The 20,720-nt window shown below is 45.5% G+C and overlaps 1 protein-coding gene across 1 annotated transcript in view; it reads left to right on the top strand.

Annotated features, from left to right (window-relative positions):
- The window catches only part of LOC121553219 (stromal cell-derived factor 1), a 43,894-nt gene extending 23,754 nt beyond the window's left edge, over window positions 1–20,140 (top strand). The window contains exon 4 of the mRNA XM_041866227.1: window positions 16,720–20,140. Coding sequence (XP_041722161.1) covers window positions 16,720–16,747 — 28 coding nt within the window. The 3' untranslated portion in view covers window positions 16,748–20,140. The remainder of the gene's footprint in view (window positions 1–16,719) is intronic.
- The last annotated feature ends 580 nt before the right edge of the window (window positions 20,141–20,720 follow it).

The following is a 20,720-nucleotide window of genomic DNA, read 5'->3' as shown; positions in this document are numbered from 1 at the left end:
TACGCCGGTGCCCCTCGATGTCCAATGGGGGCGGAGGAGTCTCCCTGATCTCACTTTCTTGGAGTGGGCCAGCTACCACCGGCCTGAGAAGAGACACATGGAACGAGGGGTTAATACTCTTATACTCAACAGGTAGTTGTAATTTGTAACACACCTCGTTCAACCTTCTCAGGACTTTAAATGGCCCTACAAACCGCCGACCCAGTTTCCGACAGGGCAGGCGGAGGGGCAGGTTTCTGGTAGAGAGCCAGACTCGATCACCAGGTGCGTACACCGGTCCCTCACTGCGGTGGAGATCGGCGCTCGCCTTATGACGTCGGAGAGCCCGCTGCAGGTGGACGTGTGCAGCGTTCCATGTCTCCTCCGAGCGCCGCGCCCACTCATCCACCGCAGGAGCCTCGATCTGGCTCTGCTGCCAAGGTGCCAGAACCGGCTGGTAACCTAACACACATTGAAAAGGGGTTAGGTTAGTGGAGGAATGGCGTAGGGAATTCTGGGCCATCTCGGCCCAGGGAACGTACCTTGCCCACTCCTCCGGCCGGTCCTGGCAGTATGTTCTAAGAAACCTACCCACATCCTGGTTCACGCTTTCCACCTGCCCATTACTCTCCGGGTGGTAACCCGATGTGAGGCTCACCGAGACCCCCAACCGCTCCATAAAAGCTCTCCAGACTCTGGAGGTAAATTGGGGACCTCGATCAGACACAATATCCTCGGGTACCCCATAGTGCCGGAACACATGGGTGAATAGTGCTTCGGCGGTTTGCAGGGCAGTAGGACGGCCCGGCATAGGGAGCAAACGACAGGCCTTAGAAAACCGGTCCACAACGACCAGTATAGTGGTATTCCCCTGTGAAGGAGGAAGGTCAGTGAGGAAATCCACCGAGAGGTGAGACCATGGTCGTTGTGGAACGGGCAGGGGTAGTAACTTACCCCTAGGCAGATGTCTAGGCGCCTTACACTGGGCGCACACCGAGCAGGAGGAAACATAAACCCTCACATCCCTCGCCAACGTGGGCCACCAGTACTTGGTACTAAGACAGTGCACTGTCCGGCCGATACCAGGGTGTCCAGAGGAGGGTGACGTGTGAGCCCAATAGATCAAACGATCCCGAACCTCGAGCGGAACGTACTTCCGACCCTCCGGGCATTGAGGTGGACTAGGGTCGGTGCGTACGCCCGCTCGAGTTCGGCATCGACCTCCCACACTACCGGTGCCACCAGACAAGACTCCGGCAGTATGGGAGTGGGCTCCACGGACCTCTCCTCCGTGTCATACCGCCGAGACAGTGCGTCTGCCTTACCGTTCTGTGACCCAGGGATGTACGTGATCTTAAATGTGAAACGGGTCAAAAACATATTCCACCTCGCCTGGCGAGGGTTCAGCCTCCTCGCTGCCCGGATGTACTCCAGGTTACGGTGGTCCGTCAAAATGAGGAAAGGGTGTTGAGCCCCTCAAGCCAGTGCCTCCACACCTTTAGGGCCTGTACCACGGCTAACAACTCCCTGTCCCCCACGTCATAGTTTCGCTCCGCCGGACTGAGCTTCTTGGAATAAAAGGCACAGGGGCGGAGCTTAGGTGGCGCGCCGGACCGTTGCGACAGCACGGCTCCTATACCGGCCTCTGACGCGTCCACCTCTACCTGAAATGGCAAAGAGGGATCCGGATGCGCCAGCACCGGAGCCGAGGTAAACAGGTCCTTCAGCCTCCCAAACGCCCTGTCCGCCTCGGCTGACCACTGCAGACGCACCGGACCCCCCTTCAAAAGAGACGTTATGGGAGCTGCCACCTGTCCAAAACCCCGGATAAACCTCCGGTAATAATTCGCAAACCCCAAAAACTGCTGCACCTCCTTCACAGTAGTTGGCGTTTGCCAATTACGCACGGCTGACACCCGGTCTACCTCCATCTTCACCCCTGACGCAGACAACTGATAACCCAAAAAGGAGACCGACTCCTGGAAGAACAGACACTTCTCTGCCTTGACATACAAGTCGTGCTCCAACAGTCTCCGCAACACTCGGCGCACCAGGGCCACATGCTCGACTCGGGTAGGTGAGTACACGAGAATGTCATCGATGTACACGACCACCCCCTGCCCCTGCATGTCCCTGAAGATCTCATCCACAAATGATTGGAAAACTGAAGGAGCGTTCATCAACCCGTATGGCATGACAAGATACTCGTAATGGCCCGAGGTGGTACTAAAGGCCGTCTTCCATTCATCGCCCCCCCTAATGCGCACCAAGTTGTACGCGCTCCTGAGATCTAATTTAGTGAAGAAACGCGCCCCGTGCAATGACTCCGTCATGGTCGCAATCAGCGGGAGTGGATAACTGTACTTCACCGTGATCTGATTGAGACCACGGTAATCAATGCACGGGCGTAATCCTCCATCCTTTTTCTTCACAAAAAAGAAACTCGAGGACGCAGGGGAAGTGGAAGGCCGTATGTATCCTTGTCTCAGTGATTCGTCTATGTACGTCTCCATAGCTCTCTTCTCCTCCTGAGACAGAGGATACACATGGCTCCGTGGGAGCGCAGCTCCTGCCTGGAGGTCTATCGCACAATCTCCCTGCCTATGGGGAGGCAACTGCGTCGCCCTCGACTTACTGAACACATTAGCCAAATCCCCATACTCAGGGGGAACGTGCAATGCGGGCACCTGGTTTGGACTCTCCACCGAGGTAGCCCCTATGGAAATGCCTAAACATCGACCCACACACTGGGCAGACCACTCCATCAGAGCCCTCTCCTGCCACGAAATCGATGGGTTATGGGTACTCAACCAGGGCATGCCCAGCACCACCGGATACGCAGGCGAGTCGATCAGAAATAGCTGGATCATCTCCTGATGACCCCCCTGCGCACACATCCTAAGTGGCGCAGTGACCTCCCTGATCAAGCCCGCACCCAACGGACGGCTATCTAGGGCATGAACGGGGAAGGGAACGTCCACAGGGAGAAGGGGAATCCCTAAGGCTAAACAAAACTTCTTATCAACAAAATTCCCAGCCGTGCCTGAATCTACCAGCGCCTTATGCTGGGAATGAGGTGCTACCTGTGGAAAACGCACAGATATACAAAAATGTGCAACAGAGAGCTCTGGGTGAGTGGGGCGCCTACTCACCTGGAAGGACTCCCCAGTGCGGGACCTGTCGTCCTCTCCCCGAGGAGGCCATCCCCAGCACCTAGCCGCGGTGTGTCCTCCCCGACCACAGTTGGTGCAGGAGATGGACCCCCTCGTAAGCCGACCCCTCCTCTCTCTAGCGCCAGCGCCCCCGAGCTCCATGGGGCACGGCTCGGAGGCGCTGGAGGGTGAAATGGACGGACCCCCCCCGGAACGTCCGCGGGTAGCTAGCAGGGTATCCAGCCTGATGGACATGTCGACCAACTGGTCGAACGAGAGGCTGGTGTCCCTACAGGCCAGCTCCCTACGGACGTCCTCGCGTAGACTACATCTGTAGTGATCAATGAGAGCCCGCTCATTCCACCCTGCATCCGCCGCTAGGGTACGGAACTCCAAGGCAAACTCCTGGGCACTCCTCTTCCCCTGCCTGAGGCCGACCAGACGCTCCCCCGCCGCTTTCCCCTCCGGGGGATGGTCAAACACCGCCCTGAAGCGGCGGGAGAACTCGTCGTAGGTGATGGTGTTAGCGTCGATCCTCCTCCACTCTGCATTGGCCCATTCCAACACCTTCCCAGAAAGGCAGGAGATCAGGGCGGACACACTCTCGTGTCCCGAGGGCGCCGGGTGCACGGTGGCCAGGTAAAGCTCCACCTGGAGAAGGAATCCCTGACACCCGGCCGCGGTCCCATCGTAGGCCCTCGGGAGCGAGAGTCGAACTCCTCTGGGTTCCGGAGCGGGAATGGGCTGAGTGGCCGATGGTGCGGTTAGGGAGGATGGCGGTGGAGGAGTCCCTCGGGTCTCCCAGCCTCGGATGGTGGTGATCACCTCCTGCAGTGCGGACCCCATCCGCAGGATCTGGTCATCCTGCTCACGGACCCTGTCCTCCAACGTCGCCTGTGCTGCTGCGGCTCCTGCTGATTCCATCGAGAAAGGTGTGTGATTCTGTCAAGGTAGATGTAGGTGGGTGTGGGTGGAATCAGGCGCAGGACGCAGTACGTTAGTCCAACAGACTTTAGTGATGCACAGCAAAACAAACACGAAATAACTGCCCTGAGGCAAAAGCTCCGCACGTAGGCGAAAACACAAGCGCACAAACAGGTGCGACGAAATACTCCAAAACTAAGGAGCAAAATAGCTCAACCGAGCAAACAGTAATATTCCAGCCTACCGGCACGACAGTAAAACAATCACACACAACACTAGACAAACACAACGAGAACTTATAGGACACTAATTACACTAAACGATAACAGGTGTACAACAATCAGACAAAAGCAAACGAACATAGAAACATACAACGGTGGCAGCTAGTATTCCGGAGACGACGAACGCCGAAGCCTGCCCGAGCAAGGGAGAGAGGCAGCCTCGGCCGAAACCGTGACACAGTTGAACTTGAGGTGAGGAGGACTGTTTCAGGCCCACCAGAATTACTCCTATAATCTTACAATATAATGCTTATCTTTATACAAAATATTCAGATCGAAAATGGAACGAGTTACCCTCCTTCTCTACGTATATACAGTGGGGAAAAAAAGTATTTAGTCAGCCACCAATTGTGCAAGTTCTCCCACTTAAAAAGATGAGAGAGGCCTGTAATTTTCATCATAGGTACACGTCAACCATGACAGACAAAATGAGGGAAAAAAATCCAGAAAATCACATTGTAGGATTTTTAATGAATTTATTTGCAAATTATGGTGGAAAATAAGTATTTGGTCAATAACAAAAGTTTTTCAATACTTTGTTATATACCCTTTGTTGGCAATGACACAGGTCAAACTTTTTCTGTAAGTCTTCACAAGGTTTTCACACACTGTTGCTGGTATTTTGGCCATTCCTCCATGCAGATCTCCTCTAGAGCAGTGATGTTTTGGGGCTGTCGCTGGGCAACACGGACTTTCAACTCCCTCCAAAGATTTTCTATGGGGTTGAGATCTGGAGACTGGCTAGGCCACTCCAGGACCTTGAAATGCTTCTTACGAAGCCACTCCTTCGTTGCCCGGGCGGTGTGTTTGGGATCATTGTCATGCCAAAAGACCCAGCCACGTTTCGTCTTCAATGCCCTTGCTGATGGAAGGAGGTTTTCACTCAAAATCTCACGATACATGGCCCCATTAATTCTTTCCTTTACACGGATCAGTCGTCCTGGTCCCTTTGCAGAAAAATAGCCCCAAAGCATGATGTTTCCACCCCCATGCTTCACAGTAGGTATGGTGTTCTTTGGATGCAACTCAGCATTCTTTGTCCTCCAAACACGACGAGTTGAGTTTTTACCAAAAAGTTCTATTTTGACCATATGACATTCTCCCAATCCTCTTCTGGATCATCCAAATGCACTCTAGCAAACTTCAGACGGGCCTGGACATGTACTGGCTTAAGCAGGGGGACACGTCTGGCACTGCAGGATTTGAGTCCCTGGCGGCGTAGTGTGTTACTGATGGTAGGCTTTGTTACTTTGGTCCCAGCTCTCTGCAGGTCATTCACTAGGTCCCCCCGTGTGGTTCTGGGATTTTTGCTCACCGTTCTTGTGATCATTTTGACCCCACGGGGTGAGATCTTGCGTGGAGCCCCAGATCGAGGGAGATTATCAGTGGTCTTGTATGTCTTCCATTTCCTAATAATTGCTCCCACAGTTGATTTCTTCAAACCAAGCTGCTTACCTATTGCAGATTCAGTCTTCCCAGCCTGGTGCAGGTCTACAATTTTGTTTCTGGTGTCATTTGACAGCTCTTTGGTCTTGGCCATAGTGGAGTTTGGAGTGTGACTGTTTGAGGTTGTGGACAGGTGTCTTTTATACTGATAACAAGTTCAAACAGGTGCCATTAATACAGGTAATGAGTGGAGGACAGAGGAGCCTCTTAAAGAAGAAGATACAGGTCTGTGAGAGCCAGAAATCTTGCTTGTTTGTAGGTGACCAAATACTTATTTTCCACCATAATTTGCAAATAAATTCATAAAAAATCCTACAATGTGATTTTCTGGAAAAAAAATTCTCAATTTGTCTGTCATAGTTGACGTGTACCTATGATGAAAATTACAGGCCTCTCTCATCTTTTTAAGTGGGAGAACTTGCACAATTGGTGGCTGACTAAATACTTTTTTCCCCCACTGTATGTATCTGTATAGCAGACGCAGTTGCCATCTGACATAAAGAAATACATGTCGGTGTCGTAGCTTGCCACCGGGATATCTCTGTCTCTCTGGGGTTAGGTATTTTGCTTCTGTTCCTTTATATATATGAATATCATCATACAGTGGACACCTAAGCCTATAGGTCTTTGCATGCAATGCCCTGATACATTTAGTGCTCAAATCTCTGACAGCTGAAATGTGAGGTGGACAATTATTGTTTTAGGAAAGTAGCCTAAAATCCCCTGTCATGTTGTCCGGTGCCAAATTTTCCCAAAGGAAACTCTGAAATGGCATATTGTTTTTATGAAGATTTTAGAATATTCACATAAAATTCTGTCACCAATTGGGTGGAAACCTAGCTATAGACACCCTAAAGACTCTGGCAAGTGTGCAAGTCCAGTGTCACTTTGATTATTCCTGCACATCATGGTTCACCAGCAGCCCCAAACATCTAAAGAATAAGCTACCAGCCAAACAAGCTTATAAGAATTGTACTTAAACTCCCCCCTCATACTCATCTGGAGGTTAAGCATTTTCGGAGCTAATATTTTTCCTTCAGATTTCACAGTTGTCTTGAAAGCTGCGTTCATAACCAAGTGGGAAGGTGGTAATTACCAGTTGTGAAGTAGTAAATACCAGTTGGATGCATTCACGTGCTTTGAACTCATTGAGAAATGCTGATTGGCTAATGGCCAACAAACTGCATCAACCATAAACTAAAAATACAGCTATCATGCTTGTCAACAAATTATAGTGTTAAAAAACATATGAATAGATTGTTTTTTATAAGCAATGTTCTGTTGTTGCATTTAACTGCCGGAAATGCTGTTATCAAGGTAATTTCCTTAGTAGGTGACGCTCAGGGATGATATGAGTTTCCCACTATTAATTACCAGTTGGAGGGGCTTTCGAGTGGATTTTTCCCAGTCGTATGTGGGAAATACCACATTCCCACTTGGTTATGAAAGCAGCATAAAGCACTGAAGTCGGATGTCGGAGATTTCCGAGTTCCCAGGTGTCTTAAACACAGCTTAAGTCTGGTAACGCAGTGTGATGACATCATGACATGGCGTCTTGGCGACGTCAAAAATGTTTTGAGATTTACATCGTGCTGTAGAAGGAAGGAAAGATGGCGGAAGTGGATGCAGAGTTCGAATCAAGCAGCACGTCGAGCAAAGTTGGTGAAGACGAATGTTCTGAATGGACAACAGTAGTATCGAAAACTGGAACAAAAAGGAAATTGTCTAAAATTGGATTGGAGGATACGTGTATGAATGATAATGAATCGCTTCTTGTTGGGATGCGGTTGTTGAGTAAGGAGCCTCAAAAGAATCCGGACAACAGAAGTTTTGTGTTTTGAACTTTGGAGTAGAGCACCCGTCAAAGGAGTCATCTCAGGGGTGATGACGGATGTTAAGGTTGAATACCTGAAGAGAATTCCTGGTGTGGTTGGTGAACGGCGTCTGACCCGCTTTGGAGAGACCCGCTGTTTTGTTCCGGAACCTATTTGACCAGATCCGATACCTGTCCTGGCATGAAAAATAATTGACACTTTTTGCAATGTAAAAATTCTAATAAAAGTGATCAAAGTTCATTCGAGATACCTCTTCATTAATTCTCCTGCCCCCACAAAAAAATGTAATGTGAAAAAGTAGATTTTAAGCCTGGGTTTATGGTTTGCGCTACATTGTAACCTACTGTATGTCTGAGACCAACGGGTGACCGGGGCGTGAGAAGTGTGCCAATATCTCTCACATAACTAGAATGAGATTCACTTTCTATGATCTCTCTCCCTCTCTGCTCTGATAGACATGAGCCTGCAACTCTCATCTCTCCAGCGTTGCACTTCATCATTTATTTCCTTATATAATCATAGCTACGCGAAAGGTTCTGGATGATCTGCAGCACCCCTGATAAATTGAAATACAAAGTTATAGAATTACTGCTGTCTGTTTAGAAATAAATGAAATCATTCAGAATAGCCTACTACACCATGAGAAGGCCTATAATTTAGCCACAGAGGATCAATAGCTTCTTTTTAAAAATAGCCTAGCTGTGGATTGTAGCCCAATAACAAGGAATAGCCTACAGTCGGGAACACGCTGTAAATCTGTCAGTGAAAAAACAGCACGCAGACAAATACAATCGAGGGAAAACACTGGTTGGAAAGCAATGGCTCCTGCTGAAAAGAGAAGACTATACTGTAGGCTACCAAAATATTTGATCAATTTCCAAATATTGTTTTTACAAAAGAGAGAGAGAGATAGGCTTTTGGCACGAGCACATCGACAATCACCAGCGAGTGAGCTGCGCATCATTGGGTAAGTCAGTGAAACTGGAAAGCATTTTTAGGACTATCATTTCCTCCCAATATTGTAGCCTACAATATGTGTCTCCACACACCTAGGCCTAGGCTATTAATGAATTCAAGACAAGGTTATTTTTATTGATCTCAATTTGTCAGTGTCAAAGTAGCCTGCCATTTCGATCATTTGTGCGGTATTAAAAAAGATTCTGCCAAAGTCTCCAGTCATTTAAAATTTGATTTGATTTGCATGAAATCCGTTTATAAAAGGCCCAACATTTTTCGGACCCTAGGCTACTAAAAATGTTCCCAATGTGTGCATCTTCTGTAAGTGTCTCTACTCTACTCTGTGCCACTACACAAATGTGATGATATGCATGCAATGCTTTATTATAAAGGTGATTTTTTTGTTCCTATACCTCAGAACTCCCCAGGTCACCCCACTCTAGCGCACACTTTTTGTTCCGGCACCTCCCTATTAACAAATTAAGCACTGCTTATTGCCATTAGCCCATAAAAACGCATTAAATAACTTATTCATACATGGCAAAACAGATTGTAAAAAAAAAAGTCAAAAGGAAGTATGTTTTGAAGTGTCTGAGAGATATAAGAAATCACAGGAAATCATTATTATACTTTGTTTTTACCCATATTTACCCTCTTTTTTTGTTGGCACTAACCTTCCATTCATTTTTAAAACTGGTATGAGGTTACCGTCAGACGAGTCTTGTGAGTTTTGTGGGTGTTATAGAGTGTGTTCGTGAGACTCTCTGCTTTCAATGATGGGGTCATAGTAGTTTATAGCCCAAACCGTTCACTACAGACAGAAGTTGACACATCAGTGGTACCGACTTCAGACGAGTCCAGTGAAGCTTGTGGGGGTCATAGAGCAAAAACAACTGACATGTAACCTTTGCTACAGAGGTTTTAGTGAGAAGATCGATTTCTGGGATATCTCCTGGTCTGCCAAACACAGCTACAGCTCTGACACCTTCCACCACAGATGTGGAAGGCCGACATCGGTGGATGTGGTGGATTGAGACGCAGCCCATGCAAAAAACAGATACAGTATCTCTAGTTTAAACAGTCAAATGTTGATGAGGATTTTGTTATTATGTTAATTAGATTCCCACGTGCGAGCCGACATTGACTCTAGCGGGTTAAGAGAGGAATCCTGACTTGAGACTTGGCTCAACATATAGAGTCCCCAGAGCCAGGGTGTGACAGTATATGTCCAGAGTATCTGTAGTCATTCTATAGATTTTAACTGGCTACAGAGAGAGATATTTAACTGGGTCCTGAGCAGTAACGGTGCATGGGTAAAATCACTGGGAAGCCAAACCAGAAAAAAAGAGCCATACTACAACCTATGTGGTGATAATTTCGTTGTTTGCTCTATAACCTGTTAGTTCATATGTCATAGCCAATAAGAAAACTCAATGGCAGAATAAATTCAACCACACCAATGTTTCATCACAAAACCAGAACGCAACGTCTGTCCGGTGACGTCTACAAAGGATATTGCATGTAACAAACAGTTACATGACCAACAGCATGGTCAAGCAAGTTAATGTTTCCGACATTTTCGGACTACTAAACAACTATTGATTTAGAACCACGGAGAGTTACCGCAAGTCGCAAAGAAAACAGGAGCTGCCTCCACTATTCCAGCACCATTTCAACTTTAACATTTCAACATCATGTTACCTTTACTTCAGGGGTGTCAAACTCATTTTAGCTCAGGGGCCACATGGAGGAAAATCTATTCCCAAGTGGGCCGGACCGGTAAAATCATGGTATATATAACTTAAAAACAACAACTTCAGATTGTTTTCTTTGTTTTAATACTATCAACATAAAACATAAAACTGGAGCCTGAGGACAGTCTGTCCAAAATAGTACAAGCACAACATCACTATTAATCATAAAACACCTCAAGTTTATTTGAAAATTCTAAAGAAAAAGAACACACAAACACACAATGCCTCAGTGATTCACAGAACTGTTTCACAGATCACAGAACTATATCAGGGTGTCATTTCTCAGGCAGAAATGTAGATACAAATAATGAAATCATGTTCCCCAAACAAGTGCAAGAACCACAGAGTCAAGAATAGGTTAAATATACAAATAAAAACAATTAAAAACAATAGCACATCAACATAAAAACATATAAACATAAAGCTGGAGCCTGAGGACAGTGTGTCCAAAAGCACAACATCACTATTAATCATAAAACACCTCAAGTTATTTGAAATTCTGAGGACAAACACACAAACACACAATGCCTCAGTGATTCACAGAAGTATATCACAGATCACAGAACTATATCAGGGTGTCTCATGCAGCACTTTAAGTGGGGTTGCATAGTTTATTTGACTCCTGATACCTGGCATCTTTTAGCTTTCACCAGCGCATCAATATCAGGCGTCACATCCTGAGTGGCAGCCAACTTCAGGATGTGATTCAAGTGCTTGTGCGTGAGCCTTGAGCGCAGCTTTGTTTTATTTATGCTCATTACAGAGAACTTGCTCACAAAGATATGTGGTTCCAAACATGCACAACAGTTTTGCAGCGAGGGCTGTCAAGTTGGGGTAACCTGGCAAGAGATTCTGATAAAATGTGTCCAAGCCAGCTGCGGCAAATTTGCCCTTCAAATCCGAGTCACACTGCAAGTCTATTATTTCAAGTTGGATGCTGACGGGCAGATCAGAGGGATTCACGGTGAATGGCGAACAAAAAACTTTGAAGTCTTTCTCCAGTTCACCAAAAATCTGAAAGCGTTGCTCAAACTCCCTTAACAGTCCCGTTATTTTATCTTTGAACCGCTTCATGTCTGCCACATGTTGGGTCGCGCACACATTTTTCAGACAGGGGAAGTGAGCTGCATCACCACCGGCGAGTTGCGTCTCCCACAATGACAGCTTCAACTTGAAAGAACGTATGCTGTCATAATACTGCGTGGCAACTTTGTTGCGCCCTTGCAGCTGTTTGTTCAAGTTATTCAGGTGCTCTGTAACATCCACCATAAATGCAAGGTCCTGCATCCATTCTGCGGAATGAAATTCTAACACTGGTTTGCCCTTTTCTTCCATGAACTGTTCAATTTCTTCTCGTAAATCAAAGAAACGCCTCAGCACAGCACCTCGGCTTAACCATCTTACCTCAGTGTGGTATGGCAGGCCATAGATGTGGTCTTTCTCTCTGAGAAGGCTGTCAAACTGACGGTGATTCAGGCTTCTGGATCGGATGAAATTAACAGTTTGGAAGACCACCTTCATGACGTTATCCATCTTTAATGACTTGCAACACAAAGCCTCCTGGTGCAAAATACAGTGAAAAGTCCAAAAATCACATCCTCCATTTGCAGATTGCACTTTCTCTCTGAACTTTGTCACAACGCCTGCTTTTTTCACGATCATTGAGGGCGCACCATCTGTAGCCAGGCTGACAGCGCGGGACCAGTCCACTCCGACCCTGTCCAGCGCGCCGACGAGTGCAGTGAAAATATCAGCTGCTGTCGTTGTATCTGTTATCGGCACCAACTCCACGAACTCCTCGGTGACGGTCAATGTGTCATCAACTCCACGGATGAAAATGGCCAGTTGTGCAACATCTGTAATGTCCGTGCTTTCATCAATTGCAACCAAAAACGCAATAAATGACTTTACTTTTTGCTTCAACTGGCTGTCCAAATCCACTGAAAGATCGGAAATCCTGTCTGTAACTGTGTTTCTTGTCAGGCTGATATTTGCAAAAGCCTGGTGCTTTTCAGGGCACACAATCTCTGCTGCCTTCATCATGCATGTTTTTACAAATTCACCCTCACTAAATGGTTTTGAAGCCACTGCGATTTCATTAGCAATGAGGTAGCTAGCTTTCACTGCAGCGTCACTGATGTCTCGGCTGTGAGTAAACACAGACTGCTGTTTCTTCAGACCCACCAACAGTTCATTCACCTTCTCTCTTCTCCGCTGTCCTTGAAAGTTGTCATATTTGTCGGCATGAAGACTCACATAGTGGCGACGAAGGTTATATTCTTTCAGCACTGCAACATACAGCTTTCCCATTCAATTCCGTGAATAAATAGAAGGATGACAATTTGTCTTGGAACACTCTGCACTCTGCGTCCACTTTTCTCTTTTTTGACAGAGACATATTGGGGCAATGAGGGTGCCAAAGCACATAATGTTAAAAGTAGAAGCCGTAATAAATATCGCGGGCAAAACAAAGTAGCTCATCCGGACTGGCTGCACTTGCTTGACCTATTTGCTCTGCCCCGGTATAAACAGTTTGCTTGCTTAACACAATTGCTATTGCGCCATCCAGTGGACACAATTGGAACAGCAGTTTCTTTTATTGAAAAATTGCAGCTCATTTTTATACTTTACAAAATCATCTCGCGGGCCGGATTAAACCCGTTTGCGGGCCTGATCCGGCCCGCGGGCCGGACGTTTGACACCCCTGCTTTACTTAGTCTAATACAGTGACAACTAAAAGATGCCAAAAACAATTTAGTCCAATCAACGTAAGCTAAATATTATGTGGCTGTCCATGGTACTGATTTCTGTGTGTGCGCGTGCAAGTAACATGTTGACTCATCCTACTTGTAGAGAACCGCCAATACCATCCGCCTCTCTTTCATGTTGCCGAAACGGTGTATGACTCTGCCATACCGTACACGCTTTTAGTTTTTGTTGTCCTATGCTACCTGGCTAAAATGCTTGGTCGCTAGCCTAACTTCCTTTCATGGGCAACGATGAGCCAGCTAGTTAACATTAGCCTACTACATCTAGCTACATATTGAACTTCCATCCTCTCAGGCAAGGAGCACAATGTATGAATTTATGGTTGGATCAGAATCGCCATTATAATCATTGGCCAGTATGGAGAATTAAGTAAAACCACAAGTCCAAATCCGTATCGCCATCCATGGCTAATATAGGAGAAGGACAATTTTTGCTAGCTAGCTAGCCACCTGATGACAACAACACAACGATATGTGATGTGATTGGTGTGAGGAGTACACCACATCAGTCACTGGCTTCATCAATAAGTGCATCGATGATGTCGTCCCCACAGTGACCGTACGTACATACCCCAACCAGAAGCCATGGATTACAGGCAACATCCGCACTGAGCTAAAGGGTAGAGCTGCCGCTTTCAAGGAACGGGACTCTAACCCGGAAGCTTATAAGAAATCCCGCTATGACCTCCGACGAACCATCAAACAGGCAAAGAGTCAATACAGGTCTAAGATTGAATCATACTACACTGGCTCTGACGCTCGTCGGATGTGGCAGGGCTTGAAAACTATTACAGACTACAAAGGGAAGCACAGCCGCGAGCTGCCCAGTGACACAAGCCTACCAGACGAGCTAAACCACTTCTATGCTCGCTTCGAGGCAAGCAACACTGAAGCATGCATGAGAGCACCAGCTGTTCCGGACGACTATGTGATCACGCTCTCCGTAGCCGATGTGAGTAAGACTTTTAAGCAAGTCAACATTCACAAGGCCGCTGGGCCAGACGGATTACCAGGGCGTGTACTCCGAGCATGTGCTGACCAACTGGCAAGTGTCTTCACTGACATTTTCAACATGTCCCTGACCGAGTCTGTAATACCAACATGTTTCAAGCAGACCACCATAGTCCCCGTGCCCAAGAACTCTAAGATAACCTGCCTAAATGACTACCGACCCGTGGCACTGACGTCTGTAGCCATGAAGTGCTTTGAAAGACTGGTCATGGCTCACATCAACAGCATAATCCCAGAAACCCTAGACCCACTCCAATTTGCATACCGCCCCCAACAGATCCACAGATGATGCAATCTCTATCGCACTCCACACTGCCCTTTCCCACCTGGACAAGAGGAACACCTACGTGAGAATGCTATTCATTGACTACAGCTCAGCATTCAACACCATAGTGCCCTCTAAGCTCATCACTAAGCTAAGGATCCTGGGACTAAACACCTCCCTCTGCAACTGGATCCTGGACTTCCTGACGGGCCGCCCCCAGGTGGTAAGGGTAGGTAACAACACATCTGCCACACTGATCCTCAACACGGGGGCCCCTCAGGGGTGCGTGCTCAGTCCCCTCCTGTACTCTCTGTTCACCCATGACTGCATGGCCAGGCACGACTCCAACACCATCATTAAGTTTGCCGACGACACAACAGTGGTAGGCCTGATCACCGACAACGATGAGACAGCCTATAGGGAGGAGGTCAGAGATCTGGCCGTGTGGTGCCAGGACAACAACCTCTCCCTCAACGTGACCAAGACAAAGGAGATGATTGTGGACTACAGGAAAAAAAAAGAGGACTGAGCACGCCCCCATTCTCATCGACGGGGCTGTAGTGGAACAGGTTGAGAGCTTCAAGTTCCTTGGTGTCCACATCACCAACGAACTATCATGGTCCAAGCACACCAAGACAGTCGTGAAGAGGGCACGACAAAGCCTATTCCCCCTCAGGAGACTAAAAAGATTTGGCATGGGTCCTCAGATCCTCAAAAATTCTACAGCTGCACCATCGAGAGCATCCTGACTGGTTGCATCACCGCCTGGTATGGCAACTGCTTGGCCTCTGACCGCAAGGCACTACAGAGGGTAGTGCGTACGGCCCAGTACATCACTGGGGCAAAGCTCCCTGCCATCCAAGACCTCTATACCAGGCGGTGTCAGAGGAAGGCCCTCAAAATTGTCAAAGACTCCAGCCACCCTAGTCATAGACTGTTCTCTCTGCTACCGCACGGCAAGCGGTACCGGAGTGCCAAGTCTAGGTCCAAAAGACTTCTCAACAGCTTCTACCCACAAGCCATAAGACTCCTGAACAGCTAATCATGGCTACCCGGACTATTTGCACTGCCCCCCCACCCCATCCTTTTACGCTGCTGCTACTCTGTTAAGTATTTATGCATAGTCACTTTAACTCTACCCACATGTACATATTACCTCAACTACCTCAACTAGCCGGTGCCCCCGCACATTGACTCTGCACCGTTACCCCCCTGTATATATAGCCTCCCTACTGTCACTTTATTTTACTTCTGCTCTTTGTTTTTCTCAACACTTTTTTTTTGTTGTTGTTGTTTTATTCTTACTTTTTTTGTTTAAAATAAACGCACTGTTGGTTAAGGGCTGTAAGTAAGCATTTCACTGTAATGTCTGCACTTGTTGTATTCGGCGCATGTGACCAATAAAATTTGATTTGATTTGATTTGATTTGATTTGAAGCCAAATCCAAACTGGCTTCCCTTCACACTTTATTTATTAGTCCCGTGTAGCTCAGTTGGTAGAGCATGGCGCTTGCAACGCCAGGGTTTTGCGTTCGTTTCCCACGGGGGGCCTTTATGAAAAAAACTAAACATGTATGCACTCACTAACTGTAAGTTGCTCTGGATAAGAGTGTCTGCTAAATGACTAAAATGTAAATGTATTTGGGTGCGCCAGGACCATTCACAGTTTCGCTCACTCAGTTTTGCTCAACACTGTTTTGCTATTTTATTTTATTATCAAGGTAGGCCAAATACTCACTGGCTTCCCTTGCATTCAATGCTACAGGTGGCAACAATGTCATACTCTTTTTGACCAGACAGCATCAGATAGATGGGCTACACATACAGAGACAGAGGGGCGCTGTTTCGCTCGCTCGGATGCTTTCTCTGGTGAGATACATTCAGCCTCTTGCGAGGGGTCACCTCGCTTCCCTTGGCATCCCTGAATACGCGCTACTGGTCCTGATAGAGAGACTTAAGAGGGATAATCATTGTGTTGAATGTGTTCTGCACCATTAGTCTAATTGACCCCTGTGTTACTAACAGCTACAACTGTCTGGAGAATACAGAGAGTATTAATACAGGACACACACACACACACACGGGAGGAGTGTTTCGCTGTGGACCCCAGCAGCAGTAGTTATCACAGAGGAGGTTTGGTAGAGAGAGGTAGTACCTTCCTGGTTCTCTAACTGGGCGGCAGAGACTCAGACTAAAACAAATAGTCATTCATCTAAATACGGTGTTTAATCTAAGTGCACTTTTTGCTGGCGCAACAGTCAAGTGGTTGACCTGAACACACAAGGACGAATCCATATGTCTCTGTTAACTGTCTTATATTCATACTGGGTGTTTTTCTCTGTTTCAGGATGAAGAAAGCCAAGCAGACCAACTAGAGAGCCTTCAGGAAGACCTCCCAACAGAGACAGTGTCTAGTGAAAGTCTACACACCTCTTGCACAGTCTTCACATTTTACTTAATATTTGATCTAAAAAGGGATCATATTAGATTTTTTCCCCTACAGATCTACACAACCTTCATTTTCAAAGTGAAAGAAAGTTGTAGAAAAAAATTGAAGATGTCTTCACACCCCAGAGATGATACTTGGTGGAAGCGCCTTTGGAAGCTATTACAGCTGTGAATCAGATTGAATAATATTCTACCAAGTTTGCACAACTCGTAGCACAACATACTGTATGTCCATTGTTTTTGTCAAAATAGCTCTAACTCAGTACATTTGGTTGTGAATCATTGATGGACATCAATATTCAAACATTGTCTATGATTTTCAAGAAAATGTCAAAAGTCAGGACACTCAACACCATTTGGAAAGCAATTCTGGTGTGTCTTTGCCATAAAATAAGTTGTAATTGTCTTTCTGAAAAATAAAACTCTATCCCAGGGTTAGGTTTTCAGAAGATTGAGGCGGGTTTTCCTTTTACTTTTTACCTGGGGTTTGCTCCTTTCATGTTTGTTTTGATCCTGATAAACTCCCCAGTCCTTGCCAGTAACAAGGATAACCGTAACATGATGTTGCCACCACAATACTGGAAAATACAGAGGGTTTCACTCTGTGTTGTGTTGTATTGGATCTGACCCAAAACTGTAGTCTTTAATTTAGACCAAAAAGTTAATGGCTTTGCTGTGTTCATAATAATAATAATATGATATGCCATTTTGCAGACGCTTTTATCCAAAGCGACTTACAGTCATGCGTGCATACATTTTTTTTGTGTTGTCTTGCAGTATTACTTAACGGCCTTGTTGCAAACCGAATGAATGATTTGGAGTGGATTTTTTAACACAGGATTCCTACTTTTCACTTTGTCATACAGGCCAGTAATGTGGAGTGAATGCAATGCTGTTGATCCCTTTTCAAGTATTGTGGTGGCAGCATCGTGTTATGGGTATGCTTGTCACCGGCAGGGACTGTAGAGCTTGTCAGGATCTAAAGAAATATGAAAGGAGCAAAGCCCAGGTAAAATGTTAGAGGAAAACCCGACTCGGTCTTCTGAAAAACAAATCCTTGGATAGTTTTCTTTTTCTGTGGGATAATTACACCATTTATTTATGCCAAAGACACAGGCTTTCTAAGAGGTGTTAAATGTTTCTAGATTCTTATTCAAAATTATTCACAGCTGTAATCGCTACCAAAGGTGCTTCCACCAAGTATTTACTTTGAGGTGTGAAGACACACGCCATCAATACATCCTCATTTTGTGTTTCTCAGTAATTTGGAAAATGTTATATCATTTTTCTTTCACTTTTAAAATGTGGAGTAGTTTGTGTAGATCAATAGGAAACAAATCTAATGTAATCCCTTTTTAGATGTAATTTTAAGGCAGCAAATTGTGAAGGGGTGTGTAGACTTTCACTAGCGGCTGTGTGTAACGTGAGGCGAATAGCGTGTAACATGTACTCTCCAGGCACGCATGCTGAACAGCACTTATCCTGTCCATCACGGAACCATCCAACCCACGGCTTGCCAAAACCACCATCTCTGTTACCTATGTTACCATAACCACCTGCACCCCTTATAGAATCCACCCCTGTTAATGCCAAGTGCAATTATATCTGTGCGTGTATGTTTTTATCTATGATGTGTATATACCTTTTTTCCTTTCCTATTTGATTAGTAAGGAGCTATTTTTGGAGTTGTTTTGGCCCTTTGCTTCTCTGTCATTTAGGAATTAGGACAGTGCTTTAGGTAGGTATTGATTGGGAGAGGAAGGAAAGGAAGAGATAATGAGGGAGGGAGGATTCATGACAGGATTCACACGTCACAATCCAACTCTATCAGCTTGTCCTGGGAGTGTACAAGGTTCAACAATGCAACAAAAAAAAAGATCCAAGAGGCATGGGGGTGTTCACGTGTGCAGGGCAGCACCACTAGAACACACTGTGTCTGCTTAAGAACACACAGGAGTGAATGGACATCCCTGTCTAGTACCTAATCAACCAATACTTTTTGTTTTGTATCCAGCCATGTTGGATGTTGAAGTATTTTATATAAACAGTCTTAATGTGAAACATAGTCTGTGATGTTATTCTCTGAGCAGCTTTGGTATAGAATTTCAGTCAGCGCCACGTTGGCACGAAAGTTCCAAGATAATGACTCAAGTTGAAATGCTAATTACAATGTTGTTGTCATGGAACGCTGGTTGCCAGTTTGGTGCCAACAGTTGGTTTATCTCTGTAGAACTGTGACTGGTAGTGAGACCCTGTACAACCCGGCCACTCTGAGGTATTTTAAGAACTGTGTGTTTGTGGATGTGCGTGTGTGTGTTAGCTGTTAGATGTTAGGGGAACACAGTCAATGACAGAGAATGTGGAATGGTATGTTGTATTTTGGTCTTTCTGAGAATTCTAGAACATTTGGAGTCAGAACTCTGCTTATTGAGCGACCAATAGGAAAGTAGTGGTCCATAGCCCCGTCACGGTTCTGGAAACATTAAAGGTAGTACGTCCAGATTTAATTAAAGAAACAGTTAACCCAGACTACCATAAAGGGAAGGTTCAGTCAGATAACTAACAATCCACGGCTTGCCAACTTTGTAGTTCAGGTTTCCCTTTAATTCTGACATTGACTAGTCCCGTACCGTATGAACTAAAATCCCAGACAACGCATGCAGTGGGTTAACAAAATTACATTTGTTGTCAGACAGACTACCATGTCAATGTGTCATGAAACATTATGGAATTTATAAAGTATCATATTTAGCTAACCACACACTATGAAAAGCAAATCAGAAGTCTATCACCAGTTTAAGTGTGCTAGTGTTAGTAGCAGCATAGTAATAGTAATAGTAGAAGTAGTAATAGTAGATCTAGTGGAATAGATTGGCTTGACTGCCTATTAATGTCATATACTGTATGTTATTTTGGATACCGATGCACTTTACATCCAACATATTCATTCATCAACAATACGTAAGTTTAGAATGTTATAATGAGAACAAGAATTTGATCCACACTCTTGGTCTACTACTACTTATTTTTGTATTGTCTTTTGTGGTATAATACTTTACTTTTACTTTACTTTTTTATATAACAATCTTAAGCATGAGATACATCACATTTTCATTTTGGGTAAAAACAAATATTCTAAAAAAATTGTATTTTTGTAGTTTAATACGTCAAACACACAAAGTTCATATGAAGGAGCTAGAATGTATAATGTCTCCAGATCTTTTCACATGAGCCATTTCCTCTGATGTAACGTCATTTCAATGTTAAACTGTATATTGTTGAGTAAAATGTAATCTTTGAATAAAAAGTATTCCTTTTTATGTTTGCATACTTTTTTCAAAACTGTAAAAAGCCATTTAAAAGAAACTATTGGCAACACTCAGATTAAGTTGCCTTTATGCCATGGTTAATCTATAGCCATAGCTATTGCAGATCAGGCCCCACAAACCCCTCACAGGAAACTAGCGTAGTGTGTGCATGGGCTCTGTCCCCTAACCCCTGTCAAATCTACTGTTTTAATATGGGACAATTAACACACGCATACACACGAACATGCGCATGCTTGCATGCACGCACACACACACACACAAATACACACACACACCCACAGGCGAACACACACAGACACACTGCGCCAAGCAGGCCTCTCTTTTTTCATGTCTCCCTCAGGCATTACAAAGGGGAAACAGAGAGGGTCTGTCTCAGAGCTGCTAACAGACTAATAATGTCTGTACATACAGCCTGCAGCCACAAACCATGGTACTTATGAATTAGAACACAGAATGGCTCAGAAGAACCACTCAGAACTATGAAAAGAAGAACTTGTGGTCTCACACACGGTCAATGGAAAACAAGTCCCCAAACAGTTAGAATTAGTCATTCAAATTACATAGCTGGTTT

The sequence above is a fragment of the Coregonus clupeaformis genome, chromosome 27 (assembly GCF_020615455.1).
Source record: "Coregonus clupeaformis isolate EN_2021a chromosome 27, ASM2061545v1, whole genome shotgun sequence".
NCBI lineage: Eukaryota > Metazoa > Chordata > Actinopteri > Salmoniformes > Salmonidae > Coregonus > Coregonus clupeaformis.
Note: the sequence above shows the minus strand (reverse complement) of the source record. Positions and strands in the feature narration are given on the sequence as shown.